Source organism: Mytilus galloprovincialis, chromosome 2, assembly GCF_965363235.1.
Source record: "Mytilus galloprovincialis chromosome 2, xbMytGall1.hap1.1, whole genome shotgun sequence".
NCBI lineage: Eukaryota > Metazoa > Mollusca > Bivalvia > Mytilida > Mytilidae > Mytilus > Mytilus galloprovincialis.
In genome coordinates this window covers 76716842-76736919 of record NC_134839.1, presented here as the reverse complement: position 1 = coordinate 76736919, position 20078 = coordinate 76716842, and the positions used below count along the sequence as shown (strand labels likewise).

Genomic DNA, 20078 nt, shown 5'->3' with positions numbered 1-20078 from the left:
AAAATAAAATTTAGTATATGACTCTTAACAGGTACAAATCCAAGAGCTGATAGCTCTGATGTGGAAGAAGGTGAATAAAAGGTAACTTGAATTACCATAAAAGAAGCCCCACTAACACAGGCTGCTTTGTTCCATTATTGTTATGATGTATTTTTTTTTTCTTCAAACAAGAATGCGTCATGGATTTCCCATCTTTACAATCATTTTTTATGTTCAGTGGACTGTGAATATTAGGTAAAATCTTTAATTTGGCAGTAAAATTAGAAAGATCATATCATGTGTACTAAGTTTCAAGTTGATTGGATTTCAACTTCATAAAAAAACTACCTCGACCATAAACTTTAACCTGAAGCAGGACGGACGAACAGACCAGAAAACATAATGCCCATAAATGGGACATAAAGATAGACTTGTTACATAGATACCCGCCAACTTTTGAAAGTTCCCATGTTTTTTTTTTTAGTGCGCAACAACAATTTTAAACATTACATTTTTAGCTAAGTATTTTGCACGAACTGGATTGTCTAGAAAAAGTGTCATATTTGTATAATGAACTTACATGCCTTTTTCTTAAGTCTGTTTGCATGATTCTAGTAATTCAATCTTTAGAAAAGATGAACATGTAGCTAGCAGACCAGGGTTTATTTATTTGTGTAAGAATATTAGATGCTTGTTCAAATTTCCAATTTTGAATTATGCACAAAGATGGACCTTTAACAGGTTGGGAACAACACTCCAAATGAGGGGTAACCCTCATTGGAAGAACATTACAACCAACTGTAAAAAATGAGCACCTTTATATTCATATTATTTGATGAAACTTTTCCCCCAAGAACTATGCATCTATTAAGTATTAAATGGTCAAAAATTTAAACATGTCAAAAGAATTTTGTGATGTTTCTAAACTTATATATAATCTTCTTTATTAATTTGACCCCTTATTTACAAAAGTTGTTCCAAATATAATGAATTTTCCCACTTTTGAGTTAAAAATCTTTAAAATTTTCTTTCTTTTTTTCAACATTAAAATGACCACTTGTTTTAGGCACAGTCCCTCATTTAAGGGACACCACTCATAATGGGCACAACCTGTTTGTTGGTCTTTGTGAAAAAAAATAGAACATTGTCCTTTAAATGATTTAATAGCATACAAAAATATAATATGTTACAACAAGTATTATGTCAATAAATTAGTGGAAAAAATACTATTTATTATCTTTATGGTAGTACAGTCATGAAAGTAGACTCCGGCTAATCGGATACCCAAAATGTCAGCTAAAAATATCCGATTACCCGATATATTTAATTAGACGATGAATGTATATTCATTGAATATTCTACAATAATAAGTAGATCTATTGCTTAATATGTGAAAGGGCTGGAGGATTGATGGAGTGATTTTTATCACCACGATGTTTGCGTAAAAAATTATCAGCTGATTATGTAATGACTAAATTTGTTTGCACTTGCAGTTTTTAAATCCTATATTTATTAAAATAAATCAAATGTCCTGAAATATTTATGTGAATTATTATCTTCCATCCATAGTTTGTCTTTACTTGTTTAGTATAAAACAAATTAATATCCATTTTTACTTTTTCACACAGGTAAACTGCAATAAAGATATTATTTAAAAAAAAAAAATCAAAGAGCTGAAAAGCTCTGAGGGGAAAGACGGCAGGGGAGGGGGGCGGTTATCTTTTGATAGTCTTCATATAAAGAATGAAAAAAAACAACAGCTAGAACATGTGGAAGGTTGACACTATTGGAATCAATTGTTGTTTAATGTAATTTCGTTTCTTTAGTTTAGGATTCAATTTAGACCAATGGAAGAGATCTGCATCTTCTAAATCTAAACATTCAATTAAAGTTGATATTTAATTATCTAAAATTCAACTAGTTGAATTCTGTCATTTAACAACAACTACAATTATTTTTGAAATCTTAATAGTGTATGACTGAACTGCAGGCTAGGGCCATTTTCCTTTTTTTGTGACAGTACAGATTTTTAATTTATTTCTTAAGAAAGTTAGGACTGAAAAATCTATTGTTTTAAATTTCCATTGATAAAGTTCCCAGTTACATCTCTCATCACAGGGATACAGGTACTAATAAAAATAGCAATATGATTGATGTAAACTGTGTGAAGCTTGTTTCCAAATCCTACATTTTGAAATATTTGTAAAATTTCAAGAATAAATAGGTTTAAACTACAAAATGCAACATTTGTAATTTTTTTTTGTAACTATTACAATGATTATGTTGGTACACAAAATTTAGTTTTAATGGAAGATACTTATCATATACTAAATGTCACATTTTAAGTGTTTATTTTAATGGATAATTAGCTCAAAAATTGTGGTGCTCCTGAATTGGAGGAAGATTCTCAAAACAGAGTTTTACAGAAAAAAATGGAAAAGATCGTTTCTCTCCCCGATCTCATGTAGCCCCTCGGACTTCCTGTTTACTTTGAAAGTTGTTGACCTACAAATTAAAGTATTGCATGTTGATGTTTGAATCATCTACAGCAAACATCAGTATGTTTAAATTTAACAAATACTATTTTTTAATAAGTGCACAATCTTTGAGAATGATTTAAATAACCAGTGAAGGATATCCCTGCTTATGCGTAGTGTGGCATTCCAACAATGACGTCACTATAAAATATAATGTAGGCTGGATATATTTAGAATATCTCGTCATACTGATTTTTCCGGATTGTAAAAGAAACGTAAATAGTGTAAAGGAGAGCTCAATACACGATAATTTTGAGAGAAACAGAAGGGAAATGTGTAAAAAAAAGTGTTTAAAGTCAATTTATTCATTTGTGTCTCCCAATCTCATCATTCTTTGTAAGATTTGTTGGGGGGTTTTTCACACTATAAAAAAAATGAATGATGTGAGGGAATGTCACTCTGGTCAACCCCATTGGGGATTGACGGCTTGAAGCCGTCTTCCCCAAAAACTAATTTGGCTATAAATAGATCAAAGCATATCTGTGTAGAATCTCTAATCTAAAATCGTAATTGTTGTAATTTTATTTCTTTAAATAATCAAATTTAAATTTATGAAAATAATCATGATTGATAAAATAGTATTGCATAAAGTTTACGTTTTCGGAAGACTATTTATGTTTAGGTCATAGTTCTAGAGGCTTCTTCACAAATATGTAAACAAAACAATATGGCCGCCACACGTGATTAGGTGTAAAGGGTGTAAAGATCCAGAGAAGAAGAAGATTACCTTTGCACACGTGAACAAAATATTTCTGACAAAAGTCATATTTCTCTTGTCAAAAGGGATCTATATTTATATTGCAATAAATTATTCAGAAGGAGGTAAAATCAGTTTAGATTAAATTTCTTATTCTATGAGCATTTAGAGTTTAATCAAAATTCTCCCAACATCAAAGTAGAACGTACTGCTCTTGTCAACTGAGTCATATACACATACACGCGTAGATTGACTGGTACCCGATCGTAATGTAACACATATATCAAATAGCTAATGCCCGGAACGTAGTAGCGGGAACCAGGATAATACGTAGACAACATACATAACTAACGGAATTGAAAACGCTTACGGTTTCTCGTTCATAAACCTAATTCCGCTTTGAATTATAGAAAATGCAATATTAATCATGTTCAGTCGACCTTTCATTATTATATCAACGTTTGAACTGATTAAAAAATCTTTAGATGTCAGATAACACTCGAAATTGACCCGACCTCTTTCCACACGGAATACAAATAATGATAGTTTGTAATCAGGTTGACTGCTTATAATGCAAAATACACATTAATAACGAACAATAAACACTGACTGTTTCTTTATTTCCCAATGTAAATGAAAGAAACAAAAACCATATCATACCATAAAAAGGAAAGGAGAAAATTGAACATTTCCGGATCTATTTCTGGCCAAATGACCCCCTACATAGATTTGTTGGACGTTGCGTATGAAAAGATGTACCTCATGACTTGAAAGTCAGCCCTTAAAGCACTGCCTTTAAAAATTGGCAAAGAAATCTTTTTAATTTCACTAATCTGAAATGAGAAAAAATTCTCCCCTCCCCCTCCCCATTTTTGTTCACCTCCCCAATCCCTTATTCCGAAAATAATCTTAATTCAAATTTCTAATTAAGTTGGCAACAATAACTTCTCATTTAAATACACCATAAAGTATTAAAATATAAAATAACTTACAGTCATGGTTAATTATTAAACAGTAACTTTTAAAAATAAATTTACAGCTACACATCTGAAGACAATTATCACTTCCTTTAACATAATTTTCAAGCAGTGTAAGGGATGAATCAAGTAATCAAACATATATATAACAGTATCCTTTAAATTTTAATTGGAATTGGATTACCTCCCTTACACTGCTTTTAAATTGTCTAAATTGTCCTTTAACCAGAAAAACCCTTGTTTCCCCTCTTTTTTGTCCCTAATTGTTTAATGGTTTGATCCATTACCCGCTATAACCATCCCTTTGTAGTATGGAAACTTGTGGTATAATGTCAGAGAGATTTACACAAGTTATTGACTGAAAACTACAAAAATGCTAATTTGGGCCCCTTTTTTGGCCCCTCACTTATTGAAACCCCTCTTGGAGCAAGAACCCCAAAACTTAAATCCAGCCTTTCATTTGTAGTAAGGAACCGTGTAGTATAATTTTAGAGAGATACACTTAAACACAAGTTATTGCCTATAAACTAGAACCAGATGCTCCGCAGGGCGTAGCTTTATACGACCGCAGAGGTTGAACCCTGAACGGTTAGGGCAAGTATGGACACAACATTCAAGCTGGATTCAGCTCTAAATTTGGATTGTGATTAAATAGTTGACACAGCATAGGTTTCTGACACAGAATGAATGTGTTCTAATGAACTTAAAATTTTTGTTTCTCTTAGAGCAATTCACTATGCTGTTGAATATTAATCCTCTCAAAAAAATGTTTGAAGAAATTTTCATTTTTATTTATGAAATTTCAAATGAGAAAAATTGAACCCATTTTTTTTAATCACATCCCCCTTTCCCTTATTCCAAAACTAATCTCAATTAAAATTTCTAATGGAGTTTGCAACAATAACTACTCATTTAAATACATCATAAAATATTAAGATGTAAAAAAACTGCTTGTTATCACTGAATGGTAAAAATTATTTTAATTTATCAGTTGGTAGTAAAAAGTGAATATACATTGTATATTGTATATAACAAAGATTTAAGTTGATTCTGGACAAAGAAAGATAACTCCAATTAAAAAAAAATCTTGCTATTGCACAATATTTTGCAATTAGATATTTCTTGCTTACTATTCTGGACAAAGAAAGATAACTCTAATTAAAAAAAAATTTGCTATTTCACAATATTGTGCAATTAGATATTTCTTGCCATTGCGCAATACTGTGCAATTGAAAAGACTTGCTATTGCACAATACTTAATATAATAATTTTAGATCCTGATTTGGACCAACTTGAAAACTGGGCCCATAATAAAAAATCTAAGTACATTTTTGGATTCAGCATATCAAAGAACTTCAAGATTTCAATTTTTGTTAAAATCAGACTAAGTTTAATTTTGGACCCTTTGGACTTTAGTGTAGACCAATTTGAAAACAGGACCAAAAATGAAGAATCTACATACACAGTTAGATTTGGTATATCAAAGAACCCCATTTATTCAATTTTTGATGAAATCAAACAAAGTTTAATTTTGGACCCCGATTTGGACCAACTTGAAAACTGGGCCAATAATCAAGAATCTAAGTACATTTTTAGATTCAGCATATCAAAGAACCTAACTGATTCATTTTTTGTCAAAATCAAACTAAGTTTAATTTTGGACCCTTTGGACCTTAATGTAGACCAATTTGAAAACAGGACCAAAAGTTAAGAATCTACATACACAGTCATGACAGTTAGATTCAGCATATCAAAGAACCCCAATTATTCAATTTTGATGAAATCAAACAAAAGTTTAATTTTGGACCCTTTGGGCCCCTTATTATGTTGGGACCAAAACTCCCAAAATCAAACCCAACCTTTCTTTTATGGTCATAAACCTTGTGTTTAAATTTCATATTTACTTATACTAACGTTATGGTGCAAAAACCAAGAAAAATGCTTATTTGGGTCCCTTTTTGGCCCCTAATTCCTAAACTGTTGGGACCTAAACTCCCAAAATCAATACCAACCTTCCTTTTGTAGTCATTAACATTGTGTTTAAATTTCATTGATTTCTATTTACTTAAACTAATGTTATTGTGCAAAAACCAAGAATAATGCTTATTTGGGCCCTTTTTTGGCCCCTAATTCCTAAACTGTTGAGACCAAAACTCCCAAAATCAATCCCAACCGTTCTTTTGTGGTCATAAACCTTGTGTCAAAATTTCATAGATTTCTATTAACTTAAACTAAAGTTATAGTGCGAAAACCAAGAAAAATGCTTATTTGGGCCCTTTTTGGCCCCTAATTCCTAAAATATTGGGACCAAAACTCCCAAAATCAATACCAACCTTCCTTTTGTGGTCATAAACCTTGTGTTAAAATTTCATAGATTTCCATTCACTTTTACTAAAGTTAGAGTGCGAAAACTAAAAGTATTCGGACGCCGGACGACGACGACGACGACGACGACGACGCCGACGCCAACGTGATAGCAATATACGACGAAAATTTTTTCAAAATTTGCGGTCGTATAAAAAAAGCTTCTTTTTGGCCCCATATTCCTTAATGTTTAGGGATATTAACCCCAAACTGACTCCAAGCCTTCCCTCCATTATATGGAACCTTTTGGTACAATGTCAGAGAGATCCATACAGTTAAACATAAGTTTTTGTACAAAAACTTCAAAAATGCTTGTTTTTGGTTCCTTTTTGGGCCTTAATTCCTACACTTTTTGCCCCATAACCCTTAAAATAAATTCCAACCTTCTACTTAATGGTATGAACATTGTGGTATAATTTCAGAGTAATTGAAGTACTTGTACACAACTTATTGTCCTGAAACTAGAAAAAATGTATGTTATTCCTAAACCGATGTGACCATAACACCCAAAATTGATCCCAACCTTCCTTTTGTGATTATAAACATTGTGTTAAAATTTTATAGATTTCTATTCACTTACACTAAAGTTATTATCCAGAAACCATCTGTCTTTGGACGACACTGACGATGTGCACAAATTTTTGTGGTCGTATAAAAAGGATGATCCTATCATCATCTACACAAACTATGTGACTAGTCTGTACTATGAAGTTAGCTGTTAATATTATCTATTTTCAATATACTCCATTGTTAGTGTGTTTTTTTATTGATGTTTATTTTAGATTTCCAATTTTAGTTATAATCCTGAAGTTCAAAAAAAAAACAACACTCAAGCATAATATCAAAAATATCTGTAAAGCAGTTTAAAGAAGCTTAGGTATTATAAAAAGAAAACATGGTGCTTATTAAATGTCCTATAAGTGTAACTAGTGCTTATTGGATGTCCATTGGCATTCAAAGTATGTAGAGCTTATAGAAGGTCTTTCGGGAAGTCCAAATATTAGCAATTTAATGAAAATTGGCTCATATTTTAAGACAGTAAAGTTTTGATAAGATATATTTTTTACATCTGCTTCACTATACTTACTCCTTTAATCGTTTTTACATCAAACTTTTAATATCAAAAGTGGTTCAACCTCTGCTCAAATAGATATCAAGTTATTACTCGATTTATTTCACTTGACTCAGTGGAGTTTAACTGGTTCGCTCATTGTAAACCAGTCCATCTATAGATAGGTGTTTTAGGATAAACTCATCAATGAAGTGTCCAGTCATTGTTTTGTAAATTCCTTTGATGACACCTATAGGTGATTAGAAATCAGTAATAATTATAACAGCAATCATCCTTATCACACACATCTTCAAATAGACTGTCCTTATGCAAATTAAAACGTAAGCTCCGCCCAATCAGTTGAAATAACATTGGTAATACATGAGGTAACCAGGTGCTCCGCAGGGTGCAGCTTTATACGACTGCAGAGGTCGAACCCTGAACAGTTGGGGCAAGTATGGACAAAACATTCAAGCGTGATACAGCTCTGAATTTGGATTGTGATCAAATTTTTGACATTACATGGGTTTTTTTTACACAAAACAAATGTCAAGATTTTACAAATCAATTAAAGATTTCTTCTTCAAACTTTTTAAATCTAAAATTAAATAGTTGACACAGCATAGGTTTCTGACACAGAATGAATGTGGTCTAATGAACTTAAAAGTTTTGTTTTGCCTTTGAGCAATTCACTATGCTGTTGAATATTAATCCTCTCAAAAAAATGTTTGAAGAAATTTTCTTTTTATTTATGAAATCTGAAATGAGAAAAATTTAAACCCCCCCCTTTTTTTCACATCCCCGTTTCCCTTTTTCCAAAACTGATATCAATTCAAATTTCTAATGGAGTTTGCAACAATAACTACTCTTTTAAATACATCATAAAATATTAAAATGTAAAATAAAGTGCTTGTTATCACTGAATGGTAAAGATTGGTTGGTAGTAAAAGTGAATATACATTGTTTATTGCATAAAACAATAAAAAAAAACTTCATCAGCAACATTTTATATTGGCAAATTTCCAATGAAGTTATTTACATAAAGTTATTGGCAAATAAAAATAGAAAATGACATCATAGTCATGTCTGGCAAATGTCCAACATACATTATCTAAAAACATTTTAGATAAGATAAGGAAAAAAAGCTTCATCAGCAACATTTTATATTGGCAAATTTCCAATGAAGTTATTTACATAAAGTTATTGGCAAATAAAAATAGAAAATGACATCATAGTCATGTCTGGCAAATTTCCAACATATATTATCAACTACTATTCTATACAAAGAAAGATAACTCCGATTGCAAATTAATTGCTATTGCACAATATTGTGCAATTAGATATTTCTTGCTATTGTGTAATACTGTGCAATTGAAAATTTCTTGCTATTGCACAATACTTGATATGGAATCCTGATTTGGACCAACTTGAAAACTGGGCCCATAATCAACCAGGTGCTCCGCAGGGCGCAGCTTTATACGACCGCAGAGGTCGAACCCTGAACAGTTGGGGCAAGTATGGACAAAACATTCAAGCGTGATACAGCTCTGAATTTGGATTGTGATCAAATTTTTGACATTACATGGGTTTTTTTTACACAAAACAAATGTCAAGATTTTACAAATCAATTAAAGATTTCTTCTTCAAACTTTTTAAATCTAAAATTAAATAGTTGACACAGCATAGGTTTCTGACACAGAATGAATGTGGTCTAATGAACTTAAAAGTTTTTTTTGCCTTTGAGCAATTCACTATGCTGTTGCATATTAATCCTCTCAAAAAAATGTTTGAAGAAATTTTCTTTTTATTTATGAAATCTGAAATGAGAAAAATTTAACCCCTTTATTTTCACATCCCTGTTTCCCTTTTTCCAAAACTGATACCAATTCAAATTTCTAATGGAGTTTGCAACAAGAACTACTCTTTTAAATACATCATAAAATATTAAAATGTAAAATAAAGTGCTTGTTATCACTGAATGGTAAAGATTGGTTGGTAGTAAAAGTGAATATACATTGTTTATTGTATAAAACAATAAAAAAACTTCATCAGCAACATTTTATATTGGCAAATTTCCAATGAAGTTATTTACATAAAGTTATTGGCAAATAAAAATAGAAAATGACATCATAGTCATGTCTGGCAAATGTCCAACATACATTATTTAAAAACATTTTAGATAAGATAAGGAAAAAAAGCTTCATCAGCAACATTTTATATTGGCAAATTTCCAATGAAGTTATTTACATAAAGTTATTGGCAAATAAAAATAGAAAATGACATCATAGTCATGTCTGGCAAATTTCCAACATATATTATCAACTACTATTCTATACAAAGAAAGATAACTCCGATTGCAAATTAATTGCTATTGCACAATATTGTGCAATTAGATATTTCTTGCTATTGTGCAATACTGTGCAATTGAAAATTTCTTGCTATTGCACAATACTTGATATGGAATCCTGATTTGGACCAACTTGAAAACAGGGCCCATAATCAAAAATCAAAGTACATATTTAAATAAAGCATATCAAATAAGCCCAAGAATTTAATTTTTGTTAAAATCAAACTATGTTTAATTTTGGACCCTTTGGACCTTAATGTAGACCAATTTGAAAACGGGACCAAAAATTAAGAATCTACATACATAGTTAGATTCGGCATATCAAAGAACCCCAATTATTCAATTTTTGATGAAATCACACAAAGTTCAATTTTGGACCCTTTGGGCCCCTTATTTCTAAACTGTTAGGACCAAAACTCCCAAAATCAAACCCAACCTTCCTTTTATAGTCATAAACCTTGTGTTTAAATTTCATAGATTTCTATTAACTTATACTAAAGTTATGGTGCAAAAACCAAAAATAATGCTTATTTGGGCCCCTTTTTGGCCCCTAATTCATAAACTGTTGTGACCTCAACTCCAAAAATCACTCCCAACCTTCTTTTTGTGGTCATAAACCTTATGTTAAAATTTCCTTGATTTCTATTTACTTATACTAAAGTTATTGTGCGAAAACCAAGAATAATGCTTATTTGGGCCCTTTTTTGGCCCTTAATTCCTAAACTGTTGGAACCAAAACTCCCAAAATCAATCCCAACCTTCCTTTTGTGGTCATAAACCTTGTGTCAAAATTTCATAGATTTCTATTCACTTAAACTAAAGTTATAGTGCGAAAACCAAGAAAATGCTTATTTGGGCCCTTTTTGGCCCCTAATTCCTAAAATGTTGTAACCTCAACTCCAAAAATCAATCCCAACCTTCCTTTTGTGGTCATAAACCTTATGTTAAAATTTCCTTGATTTCTATTTACTTATACTAAAGTTATTGTGCGAAAACCAAGAATAATGCTTATTTGGGCCCTTTTTTGGCCCTTAATTCCTAAACTGTTGGAACCAAAACTCCCAAAATCAATCCCAACCTTCCTTTTGTGGTCATAAACCTTGTGTCAAAATTTCATAGATTTCTATTCACTTAAACTAAAGTTATAGTGCGAAAACCAAGAAAATGCTTATTTGGGCCCTTTTTGGCCCCTAATTCCTAAAATGTTGTAACCTCAACTCCAAAAATCAATCCCAACCTTCCTTTTGTGGTCATAAACCTTATGTTAAAATTTCCTTGATTTCTATTTACTTATACTAAAGTTATTGTGCGAAAACCAAGAATAATGCTTATTTGGGCCCTTTTTTGGCCCTTAATTCCTAAACTGTTGGAACCAAAACTCCCAAAATCAATCCCAACCTTCCTTATGTGGTCATAAACCTTGTGTTAAAATTTCATTGATTTCTATTCACTTTTATTAAAGTTAGAGTGCGAAAACTAAAAGTATTCGGACGACGACGACGATGACGACGACGACGACGACGCAGACGACGACGCCAACGTGATAGCAATATATGACCAAAAAATTAAAATTTTTGCGGTCGTATAAAAATCAAAGTACATATTTAGATAAAGCATATCAAATAAGCCCAAGAATATAATTTTTGTTAAAATCAAACTTAGTTTAATTTTGGACCCATTGGACCTTAATGTAGACCAATTTGAAAACTGGACCAAAAATTAAGAATCTACATACACAGTTAGATTTGGCATATCAAAGAACCCATTTATTCAATTTTTGATGAAATCAAACAAAGTTTAATTTTGGACCCCCATTTGGACCAACTTGAAAACTAGGCCAATAATTAAAAATCTAAGTACATTTTTAAATTCAGCATATCAAAGAACCCCAAGGATTCAATTTTTGTTAAAATCAAACTAAGTTTAATTTTGGACCCTTTGGACCTTAATGTAGACCAATTTGAAAACGGGACCAAAAATTAAGAATCTACATACATAGTTAGATTCGGCATATCAAAGAACCCCAATTATTCAATTTTTGATGAAATCACACAAAGTTTAATTTGGACCCTTTGGGCCCCTTTTTCCTAAACTGTTAGGACCAAAACTCCCAAAATCAAACCCAACCTTCCTTTTATGGTCATAAACCTTGTGTTTAAATTTCATAGATTTCTATTTACTTATACTAAAGTTATGGTGCAAAAACCAAGAATAATGCTTGTTTGGGCCCTTTTTTGGCCCTTAATTCCTAAACTGTTGGAACCAAAACTCCCAAAATCAATCCCAACCTTCCTTTTGTGGTCATAAACCTTGTGTCAAAATTTCATAGATTTCTATTCACTTAAACTAAAGTTATAGTGCGAAAACCAAGAAAATGCTTATTTGGGCCCTTTTTGGCCCCTAATTCCTAAAATGTTGGGACCAAAACTCCCAAAATCAATCCCAACCTTCCTTTTGTGGTCATAAACCTTGTGTTAAAATTTCATTGATTTCTATTCACTTTTACGAAAGTTAGAGTGCGAAAACTAAAAATATTCGGACGACGACGACGACGCAGATGACGACGACGACGCCAACGTGATAGCAATATACGACCAAAAAATTAAAATTTTTGCGGTCGTATAAAAATTGTCAAGTTGGTATATCTTGATTGTTTACAGTTGTTTCTACAGTCTTCATGGTCTTTAACAGTTTTCATAATTTAAGATTGTTCACATCTTAAATACTTATCTATACTAAAAAAAAAAACATGGCTTCCATCATCATTATTGAAAAACCTGAAGATGGTAATGGGGAAACAATCCAGACCATGTGGAATTCTACCTACTCATGGATTGGCCAATCCATACCTATTTAATGACTTATCAAAGCTATTAATTATATATAAGCTAAGCTATAATGTCCATTATAATTTTCTCTAGAACACTTTTGACCAAAATTGTATGACTTTAAAAACAAATTCACCACTTTTAATCATGTTAATGATGATTAAATAAACTATTTCATGAAGATTTGCTGTGTCAAATGGTCTGTATAGCATCAATAAAGTTTTAACTTTCAACTTTGATCTAATCTAGACTTCTGGAGTTGGTTTCACAAAACATTTTACAACTAAGATTTATCGTAAGTATACTGAATTGTTCATGACTTTCGATCAATCTCAATCATAAGTTGTTTTGTGAAACCAACTCCTGACCTGTGATAAGATACATTCCTACATCATGCAATGCATATTTCTTATTTCACCATGCCTTTCAGAACACAATTCTAATTTTCTTGTTTGTGTGTGTATAGCCATGCCCTCTGCCAAGTGCTGTGTTTATTATTATTTATTCATTTACATCATACTGATGTGATAGTTTTCCAATGTCACAACTACCTGTATAACTCATTTTATAAGTAGATATATATCTGTGTATGTCTGTATGGTGATTAATATCATCACATCTTTTTAAACAACAACCCTGTTAATAGCTCTTGTACTGCAGACAAGATATAATAAGTGAAAAATACCATTATAAAACAGTCCAGTATCTGAACATTTTAATATTGGTATTTTCTTTTTGATAGCCATTCAATGGGAGATAAATCTAATCAATAACAAGTTCCTAAATATTTAAATCAGCTTTAAACTTGTACAATGTAGTTGCCTATATCATGTATATCATTTACCTTCTTTTTATAATAATAATCTTCAAATTTTCATATGGGAAAAAGTCCCTTCAATGGTATATTCTGAGTAACCCTTTTGGGATATCCACATGTCAGATATATGTGAATAAATTCTAACTTTCAAATAAAAAATGTATATGAACAATGTACATGATGTATGTGAATAAACTCTATATGACTTTCAGAATGAAGATATATATGTGAATGAATTATGACTTTCAAACATTGAATGAATCCTGACTTTCAAACAAGACATGTACATGCATACACATGAATTTTTACTTCAGACAAGATGGATGTATGTAAATCTATGTGAAAAAAAATCTGACTTACCGAGTGAAGATATTTCAGTTCAGATCTACACTTTTTCTCTAATTTCTTTGCATCTTTTACATCAAGTTGCTGGGACTGTGTGATCAAACTTTCTGCATTCTCAATGTAAATATCCAGTAGTTCTTCTATGCCAGTGGAAGATGATGGGACAATACTTGTAGCCATCTGTGAACATATACACAAGAAATAAAATTAAAATAGGTAAGGTGAATAACTAATTTCTGCACTGACCCTATTTGATATTCCATTGAACAAAGATGTGAGGTGCTGTGGAAAGTTTCTTATCAATGTTTTTAGAAATCGAATTAGTTGTAGTGTTTTTTGTAGTATGTCTGAAAAAAAGAAGGTTACTAATTTTGCACAAATATCATGTTGTTTAAACATGTCAAATAAATAAAAGAGAAATATAATTATTACATGTATAATTCAGTTGCCAAAAGACTTTTTTTTAAATCATTAATTTGACCAATTTCAAATCAAATTGAAGTCTAATAAAGCAATTTTGCTGACTATATCATGGAAACTTTAAGACCTTAATCAGCATGATCAGTCATTTGAGTACATGTATAGTACAAAAACAAGTATGTCTATATACATGTACATGTTGTAGAGTGTAGACATTTTTTTTCACTATCTCCAGTGGCAAATATTTTATGTATATACAGGACATGGAAAATAGAAAATATATATACATGTACATGATGTAAGTCAATCTGAATTGTGGATATCAAATAAATATTTGTCTGTTTAAAATTAAAACAAATAAGTATTAAACTACAAATATACGTTAATTGAAAATCATTAGTGCTGCTGGCAAGAACAATAAAAGGGCAATGTTTGATGTCAGTAAAAAAAAAATACTGTAAAAATAAAGATTGCTATTAAGTCAATTAAGTGCAAATGAAATTTCAGCATTTAGTTCACTGTACTGCCCTCAATGAGAAAACTTATACTGTACAATCAGCTTTAAAATGCATAGACATGACAAAATTGTTGACCAATTACAAGGATAAAACGAATAGCCTGATTCATGACAAAATGATAAAACAAATAAAATAAAATCTGACAGATAGCAACAAACATCATTGAACCATTGAATACATCTGGGACGTTATAATTAAACTCATCATAGATACCAGCAGGGCTAACACTACTTCAGAATCATAGGGAGAAGTGAATTCTCTTTCTGAAACTGATGGGGAGAAGTGGAGTGATTTGAAAGAGAAGTTCTCCTTCGCGTGCTGGGCAACAATGCTTGGATTTTACTATAGTATAAAGGGTCATATGTAAAAAATGTTCTTTTTATAGTGTTCAATTCATATCTGAGTATACAATTAAAGTAACAGTTCAAATTCAAAGTTGTTTAAGTTTAGGTTCTTGTGAGAAACTACCAACTAAATATCTAGCACTAAAAAGACTATTTTCTTTATGTCAAAAGGTAAAGAAATTATGATATATCAATTACAATTTAATTAAAAACTATCTTGTGTATGAAATTTAGTGTTTCTCATCAAACGATATATACAAAGTTAAGCTGGACCATTATAAATTAAATTAGTATTATAGTTTCAGAGTAAAGAAAAATAAATTATATGGAATTATATACACTAATCAATTAGATGTAACCAAAAGTCTGTTAATGCCCGTGGAATGCATAGTTGTCACTTTTAAGATCAATATTCTTCTGTCAGCTGTTCCATCCATGCGTCCGTAGTTATTATTGTAAAAATACGGATTTTGGTCATAGTTGGTCCGGTACCGATCGGTAGTTAGATGGCGGACGATTGCATGAAAATTTACAAAAATAAACGATTTTTGACAAGCTATTTGGAAAGGAACACGACATTTTTAATGCAATAAATGGATTAAAGTGTGGGGTGCTCATTTTCGCCACATCTTTCCATATTTTCTAAAGTTTATGTTCAGGTCTAAATGTTTTTGAAGTATATTGATATTTCTATATGAAGATAACTTCAAATGCAAAATATTTTTAAGCTTGAAAACGTCATGAACGTGTTTGTTTGAAAATAATCATCTGAAAAGTTAGATTAAAGAGTGTTTGAAATTTCATGATGTTTTGTCAATGGGACACACATATTCGCCATTTTTACACATCTATTTAAAACCAAATAACCGCAGCTTTAAACACTATTTATCAAATCAATTTCATTATAGATGAATAGCAGACATTTTAAAGATTTGAACTTTAGGGCATTAAGTCAAAGAATCACTTAGAAATACTTCTTTGATATCTTGTTTTTTTTTCAGGAAATTTGCCGAAAAATCGTTGTCAGTTTTTCGGTCCTTAAAAAATTTTCGGTAGGTGCCGCAATTTTGTCTCAGTTTAAAAAATAATCATATTTGTTATAAAAATATGATTTACCGGTATATTTCTTCCATTTCAGTCATCCTTTGATGTTTTTACACCTCAAAATCATAAAAGAGCGAAATTGTGCCCCGGCGAATATGTGCGCCCCACTCTACATATAACTTTTATATATCTAGTTCCTGCCATGCATTTAAACTTTACTAGATGTACCAGTTTGTCTGTACTCATAGTAAATTTTGATGTGTAAACACGGCCATATTTTTCAATACCTTATGATGAACGTTAATTGCTAAATTCAGTGATCGGGAAGGACGTGCACCTTGCGCCTGTAGTGCATATCGACCAGAAATGGCACATAGAGTGACCAATGTAAGGGCCCACGTGGTGCAAGATATTTTTCACTTCATTTCAAAACGTTTAGATACTGTCAAATGTATTTCCTATCGTACTATATTATGTTCCGTGCCGCCATGTGTGTGTACACAACTGTGTAATGTTCCTCAAATGATAGGAGCACCTATATATTTTTGGGACGTCACGGGTGTTTTCTATGGTATTAATAGAACCATGCAGTATAAGTGATTATCAAAAAAACGTAATTAACCATCAGTCATGATATATTTTTTGATGAACAACTTTAAAATTTGAAATTTGGCTAGTACAGACAAGATTTTTTCTCTAATCATAATCATTTAAGTTAGCTTAGCTTACTATTATTTCGATTGAAAACCCAAAAGCTTTTTCATGAATATAGTTTTTGTCTTCAAAAAAGGAGCTTAACTGTTCTTGTCATTTTTTTTATCTTTGGCTCGTTTTGACATTTTGTAACCATGCCTTCAGTGAATTATTGTTCTGTTCTATCAATTAATGATACTCTCTACTGTTATTCTTGTCATCGTGATGAAGTAATAATAATACAAGACGTGCAGAGGAAATGCCAGAAACGTCCTCTAAATACAAAGCGTCTGAAATAAGTATGGTATCGACGAAGATCCAAATTTAATGTAAAAAAAAACAAGAACATGAACAAGGCAACAGTACCAGTTTTAACATTGTAAACAAAGGTTATATTAAATGTTGTCCGGTTTGGAAGAAGTTATTGTATATTCATTGAAATTGAAATCAACTAGATATCATTGAGATGGGAGCCATCTCTGTGGGCCCCGCTGTGAATAATGTGCATTAAAAAATTGTATCTTTACCATAGGACATGGGTTTGTCAACTGAAATCAAAGTTTTTGACCTTGACCTTTGACCTAGGAAGTTGTAAATAAATTATGACACACCCTTTGGTGTTGGTTTATAAACATGTCAAGTATAAACTTTGAAATGATAACGGTTCTCAAGATATAGAGCGGACACGATCTTTACCATAGGACATGGGGTTGTCAACTGAAACCAAAGTTTTTGACCTTGACCTTTGACCTAGGCAGTTGCACATAAATTATGACACACCCTTTGGTGTTGGTTTATATACATGTTAAGTATAAACTTTGAAATGATAACGGTTCTCAAGATATAGAGCGGACACAATCTTTACCATAGGACATGGGGTTGTCAACTGAAACCAAAGTTTTTGACCTTGAACTTTGCCCTAGGCAGTCGTTCATAAATTATGACACACCCTCTGGTGTTGGTTCATATACATGTCAAGTATAAACTTTGAAATCATAACGGTTCTCAAGATATAGAGCGGACACGATCTTCACCACAGGACACAGGGTTGTCAACTGAAATTAAAGTTTTTGACCTTGACCTTTGACCTAGGAAGTTTTACATACATCATGACACACCCTCTGGTGTTGGTTAAAATGGATGTCAAGTTTAAACTTTGAAATCATAACGGTTCTCAAGATATAGAGCGGACACGATCTTCACCACAGGACACAGGGTTGTCAACTGAAACTCAAGTTTTTGACCTTGACCTTTGACCTAGGAAGTTTTACATACATCATGACACACCCTCTGGTGTTGGTTAAAATGGATGTCAAGTATAAACTTTGAAATCATAACGGTTTTTAAGATATAGAGCGGACACAAAGTTAAAGTGTTACGGACGGACGGACGGACGGACAGACGAACGGACGGACAGACTGATCACTATAGGGCGACCCGCCTTAGTCGGCGGGGCCCTAATAAAATCACAGGAACAAAATCTTAATTATTATCATAAAGGTAAGTACCACCACCTCTTACATTTTGTCTTATCTGAAATATACTCTTTTTTTTTACTGTAGTCAATTCAAATAGCCCACTCATTTGACAACATGGCCCATCATTTTTTTAAATGGCCCTTTGAAATTATCTTTGGGGGGGTCCTGGGCCCATTGAGAAAAAATCCTTCCAGATCACTGTAAATTAGATTATACAGTCCACTCTCGTTATGTCGAAGTCAGCCGGACCAGAGAAATATTTCGAGATACACGTAGTTCGACTCAAACAAACACCGGAAGTTCGACAATCTAAGGGACACAACTCTTGCTTAGCTTGGTAAAGCTAAAATAAATCCGGATGAATATGGCAAGGGGATCGATATTCTAGTATCAGATCGATGTATTTGTATGTCACAGTCTTTTATTATTATGATGACATTACTTTTATTTATTCAATTTTTTCAATAAAAAAAAATCCTATGGCTTTTCCAAGAGAGTAATTTCCATTCGATAATTTCGTTATTCAGGTCGGTTATAGCTGACAAAATTGTTTATTCTCGGATACAAGAGATTTAAGAAAATTTTGATTTCTATTCATTTTGTTTTATCTCACTCTTTCTTTTCAAAAGAAAATATAACAAGATTAAAGACGCAGTTTGAGTAGTTTTTAGGTGATCATCAACGGAAGCCATAATCCTCACCTGATACACACCCAAGCTCGTTAGTGTAAATCACAAATTAATTGTTTTGTAAACATTTTAAATACTTTTTCATGAACATTAACAATGTATCACTGATTATTTGTCAAAATTCTATAAAAGATAATCTTAGGTAAAAATTCATGGAAATAGCATGTCATAAATCAATACAGCGGTCAGTGACCGGAAATTTAATTACACACGTGTGTAAGTCAGATTAGCTATTCAATCCATTTAAATCCTGGAGGTCATGTTTTGACATATGTGTATTAGTTCGAGATAAAAAATGAATTTTGAATGATTTTGTTAACCTTGGGACCGTAAATTTAGTTCGACTCAACCGAAATTTCGACTCATCCAATTTCGACTCATTAGGAGTCGAATTACTTACTTTTGTATGGAATAAAGTTCGGGACCACGTGAAAACTTCGACTCATCTGATATTTCGAGTCAACCGAGTTCGAGACAACGAGAGTTAACTGTATATAAAAGTATTATGTAGCAAGGCCAAGGTTTAAAAAGCTATGTTTACATTCCGCGTTGGTGACATGCCTTAGGTTTTAGCAAACTTGAAAATGAGGTTCACTGAAATTTAAAAGTCAATATATATACTTGTTTTTTTTCCTTAAGAGAACCAGAAATTGTAAAAAGAATTATCTCTTCAGTCAAAATGTTTTGGTTGCAACATTCACAGATGTTAGACAGAAGGTTTTCTGCAAAAGGCATATTTACCTAATGTCAAACGCATAGTCGACAGAATCAAATTTATAAAAGTTGAACCGAAAAGGGTCAATTGTTGATTCCGGGATCGACATATAATTTTTCTTTGCAATGTACGAATGTACGAAAATGAGGGAGGGCAGAGACATATATATGTCTCTGGAGAGGGCAATAGGGGGTCCGTTAACATTATAACAACGCCTTGATTTTGGCCAAAACAG

General features: G+C 31.9%; 1 protein-coding gene across 2 annotated transcripts in view; it reads right to left on the bottom strand.

The window, feature by feature from the left end:
- Positions 1 to 19868, bottom strand: part of LOC143064432 (UPF0415 protein C7orf25 homolog) — a 112417-nt gene extending 92549 nt beyond the window's left edge. The window contains exons 1-2 of one of the 2 annotated variants that reach the window (XM_076237251.1): positions 19750 to 19868; positions 13958 to 14122 (exon numbers count right to left, since the gene is read on the bottom strand). In XM_076237251.1, coding sequence (XP_076093366.1) covers positions 13958 to 14122; positions 19750 to 19863 — 279 coding nt within the window. In that variant the 5' untranslated portion in view covers positions 19864 to 19868. Of the gene's footprint in view, positions 1 to 13957; positions 14123 to 18482; positions 18606 to 19749 lie in introns of those variants that run through there. The other variant, XM_076237253.1, reaches the window with a different exon arrangement.
- Between the last annotated feature and the right edge of the window lie 210 nt (positions 19869 to 20078).